This window comes from Cherax quadricarinatus, chromosome 53 (genome assembly GCF_038502225.1).
Source record: "Cherax quadricarinatus isolate ZL_2023a chromosome 53, ASM3850222v1, whole genome shotgun sequence".
In the NCBI taxonomy this organism is placed as follows: Eukaryota; Metazoa; Arthropoda; class Malacostraca; order Decapoda; family Parastacidae; genus Cherax; species Cherax quadricarinatus.
The window spans coordinates 21,527,401-21,531,920 of NC_091344.1; the positions used below are offsets into that span (position 1 = coordinate 21,527,401).

At 47.6% G+C, this 4,520-nt stretch overlaps 1 protein-coding gene across 1 annotated transcript; it reads left to right on the forward strand.

Moving 5' to 3' along the window:
- The first annotated feature begins 694 nt into the window (after nt 1–694).
- LOC128692368 (enhancer of split mbeta protein) lies at nt 695–2,323 on the forward strand. Its single transcript, XM_053781510.2, has one exon. It carries the CDS (start codon nt 807–809, stop codon nt 1,509–1,511), a length of 705 nt encoding a protein of 234 aa, XP_053637485.1. The 5' UTR covers nt 695–806; the 3' UTR covers nt 1,512–2,323.
- The last annotated feature ends 2,197 nt before the right edge of the window (nt 2,324–4,520 follow it).

The window sequence follows — 4,520 nt, forward strand, 5'->3', positions numbered from 1 at the left end:
CACTCATGGTTAAAATTACCACATTTTCACATACTTTGATTTACTTCCATTCACCAAAATAATGCAAGATAACGTGTGTGTGTGTGTGTGAAGATGATGTTACCATTAACTAAAGGAGGCCAGTACTAGTCTTCCATATAAAGGAAGTACGAGTATAAATAAAACTTTAATGAGTGACTTGGGGTAGATGCGGACGCCTGGGGGACAAGGCCCGGGGCAGTGTGAGGAAGAGACCTCGATACTAGGCTCACTCTCTCGTCTTATCCAGCTTCACTAAACGAGTATTTCCAGGAAGAAATGTTCCTGGCGATGTTGCGAGATGAGGATTTAGTGTAATTGTTGTAGAACGCGGGTTGGGTGGGCATAGTGTAGGCGTGAGAAGGTTGGGGTGTGCGGGCGTGCAAAGTTGGGCACCCGCTACCGGCTGGGACGACGCACGGCGCGAGGTTCCCACGAGGCGGCCCGGACGCGACGCTCCCACCTACCACCTTTATCTTATATAATTTTTATTCCTTACAGTGAACATATTTTAAGAAATAAGTACATTAGAATACCTCGTAACTAAAAGAGGCTTCGCAACAACACAAAGTATTGATGTTCTCTGTGTTTTCTCTCGGAGTTGAAAAAGCTTCCTCACCACTTGGCAACTGAGGAAACATCTTGGCATGCTATATATAGGAGCGAGCGTCGTGTCAACATTAGATCTTACATACTATTGGTAGCGGACGGTCGTGCTGAGCTGCTCTCCCATCTCTGGTGTCTCTGTGAAACAATATTCCTCCAGTGGACGAACTATAAGTGACATAATGGTGTCTTCAGTGCACGTTGAGCCGGTGTCTCGGACTGACCAGTACAAACGGGTGATGAAGCCCATGCTGGAGAGGAAGAGAAGGGCTCGTATAAACCGCTGCCTGGATGAGCTGCGAGACCTCCTGGTGGCGGCGCTGCAGGCGGAGGGTGAAACCGTCACGCGCCTCGAAAAGGCTGATATTTTGGAGCTGACAGTCCGTCACGTTCGGCGTCTTAACCAGAGGCGCTGCCTGACGCTGCCCCCGGGTGGTCACGACCCGCGCCACGACGCCCTTAAGTTCCAGCAAGGCTTTGTAGCGGCAGCACAGCAGGTGCAGTCTTTCCTCATCGCTTCACCATCGCTGGAGCCATCAGTATCCTCACGACTCATCACTCACCTAACATCCTGCGCCTCGGCTATATCTGGGGTGCCCTCGTCTCCCCCAGCCACTGCAGCGCCCTCTACAGGGTCACCTTCTGCACCTCCCGTGGTTGTAACAGCCCCTCGACCTGCTCCCGTCCGACAGGTAATTCTTCCCTCTGCTTCCCCGCCTATGTCTCCGCCTCCACTCATGGACCTGAGCATGAAGCCCGCGCCCAAACTAGTGGCGCCCACGCCCATCCGCGAGATGCCCCAGGACCTATCAATGCGGCGGCCAGCCCCCAGGGACCAGGCAGACCAGCACTTCGACGGAATTAAGGGGTCGTGGAGGCCTTGGTGATCACTACAAGTTACAGACGATATTGTGATTAGATTTCTTGGTTCTGACGCAGCAGGAATGGTCCTATTTTTTCCCTGCGAGAGCTGTGGACAATGGAGTGCCATTCGTCGGCGCCAGAGTGGAGCGCACAACGTGTGGATTCGACGTGCCAAATTGGAGCCAGCCATGTGTAGGGAGTGCCTCGTAGAGCTTTGAGTACAAGGTGTGAGAGCTGTGAGTGTAGGAGGCAGCAGCACCCGAGGGCTGGCACCCTCACCTCTCCAGTGTGTATTGTGATACAAGAGTTTGTGATAGTTCATAGCTATTTTTGTACATATGTCTAATGTTTTGCACTGTGATAATGTAACGATTAAAAAATGTTACCTTTCGCCACTGTATATACAAAAACTACATTGATCCTTCTTGAAAGGAAGACAACTCCGAGAGTCTTTCATGAAATGTACAAAGATAGAAGTATTAAGTGTTAGGTTTGTGGAGGTACGAGCCACAGCCTTGCAACAGTATATAGATCTGAGTAGAAGGTTCACTGTTTGTGTTAGACATAATCATGATCGTCTGTAGTTACAAACACGATCGGATGCCCATTCATGTCACAAGATTTGTTAAGTTTAAGTTGTGTATTTGACCTGCAACCACTACTTAATTCTCTCTTACTTGTTTGGTATATAGTGACCTACGGGAAAGGCCTGCAGACCCTGGGGTTCCCGAGTGACCCATGGGAAGGCCTTGAGGCTCCGGGAGGGGGTGCAGACCACATGTATTATTTGTGATATTCACTTCTGTGATGGAAATAAAAGACTTGATTCTTCTTACCCATTGTTTATTGAATCCTTATACATATGTGTGTGTGTGTGTACTCAATTGTGATTGCAGGGGTCGATTCATAGCTCCTGGCCCTGCCTCTTCACTGCGTGTGTGTGTGCGCACCTAATTGTGATTGCAGGGATCGATTCATAGCTCCTGGCCCCGCCTCTTCACTGTGTGTGTGTACTCACCTAATTGTGATTGCAGGGGTCGATTTATGGCTCCTGGCCCTGCCTCTTCACTGTGTGTGTGTGTGTCCTTGGGTTGAAGCTGAAGTCCTTCCATTCCCCAGGTGTCGATGTGGCCCATACGGGCTTAGCCCTTCCCTTGACTGAAATTGCGTGCTCCATGACTCCTAAGGGTTTAGCACTTGGAGAGGTGTGTGTGAAAGTAAAACAGGTTCTGAAGACCATATAAATAAATCGCCAGGTATATACACTGAGAGGTGTATATTTCTCAGTCTATATACACAAGTTTATTTTAATGTATTTAGGGATGATTAACTGAAGGTTACATACAGGTTACCTGAAGGCTGAAGGTTACAGGTTACCTGAGGGTTACAGATTAACTGAAGGTTACATACAGGTTACCTGAGGGTTACAGATTAACTGAAGGTTACAGGTTACCTGAACGTTACAGGTTACCTGAACGTTACAGGTTACCTGAAGGCTACAGGTTACCTTAAGGTTACAGGTTACCTGAAAGTTACAGGTTACCTGAAGGTTACAGATTACCTGAAAGTTACAGGTTACCTGAAGGCTACAGGTTACCTTAAGGTTACAGGTTACCTGAAAGTTACAGGTTACCTGAAGGTTACAGATTACCTGAAAGTTACAGGTTACCTGTAGGTTACAGGTCACCCGGAGGTTACAGGTGAACTCGAGCTTTGCTGACCCCACGTACAGAGGTGCTGTATGACCCCTGCGGGTATAGCGCTCTCCCCAAATTATAATCACATAAAACGCTAAAAAAAACACTAAAAAATACTACAAGTTCCTGAAATTCCTGACCAGAATGGTCGGACTGCGTGCGGTCAACAGTAACAACCTGCTTGATCAGGCCTTAGTTCATCAGGCCTGGTCTAGGACCGTTCATTGGGGCGTTGACCCCCATTTAGGCATCCTTCAGGTATCCCCCAGGATGACACGGAGCCTCCAGGAGTATGCCTGTTTAGGTCCTGTAGTGATGTGACATCATTTCACATACGTGCTACCTGGGTGAAGTGCACGTTCACAGTGCATCAGGCCCTCTGATGTCATCAATGTTCACAGTGCACGAGGCTCTCTTATGTCATCAATGTTCACAGTGCACCAGGCTTCCTTATGTCATCAATGTTCACAGTGCACGAGGCTTTCTTATGTCATCAATGTTCACAGTGCACCAGGCTTTCTTATGTCATCAATGTTCACAGTGCACGAGGCTTTCTTATGTCATCAATGTTCACAGTGCACCAGGCTTTCTTATGTCATCAATGTTCACAGTGCACGAGGCTTTCTTATGTCATCAATGTTCACAGTGCACCAGGCTTTCTTATGTCATCAATGTTCACAGTGCACCAGGCTTTCTTATGTCATCAATGTTCACAGTGCACCAGGCTTTCTTATGTCATCAATGTTCACAGTGCACCAGGCTTCCTTATGTCATCAATGTTCACAGTGCACCAGGCTTTCTTATGTCATCAATGTTCACAGTGCACCAGGCTTCCTTATGTCATCAATGTTCACAGTGCACCAGGCTTTCTTATGTCATCAATGTTCACAGTGCACCAGGCTTCCTTATGTCATCAATGTTCACAGTGCACCAGGCTTTCTTATGTCATCAATGTTCACAGTGCACGAGGCTCTCTTATGTGATCAATGTTCACAGTGCACCAGGCTTCCTTATGTCATCAATGTTCACAGTGCACCAGGCTTTCTTATGTCATCAATGTTCACAGTGCACCAGGCTTCCTTATGTCATCAATGTTCACAGTGCACCAGGCTTTCTTATGTCATCAATGTTCACAGTGCACCAGGCTTTCTTATGTCATCAATGTTCACAGTGCACGAGGCTCTCTTATGTGATCAATGTCTACGGTACACCAGGTACCCTGAATGCTATTTACAGTACACATGACTTCGTAGGTGCTTCCAGGGTGTGTGTGTGTTAGTTATCATTTGGTCCTAGGCATATGTTGATTAGACACTAGGCCTGTTGTATGTGCAT

Coding starts and splice junctions, on each gene's coding strand:
- LOC128692368 (XM_053781510.2), top strand. CDS start 807: ATGGTGTCTTCAGTGCACGTTGAGCCGGTGTCTCGGACTGACCAGTAC.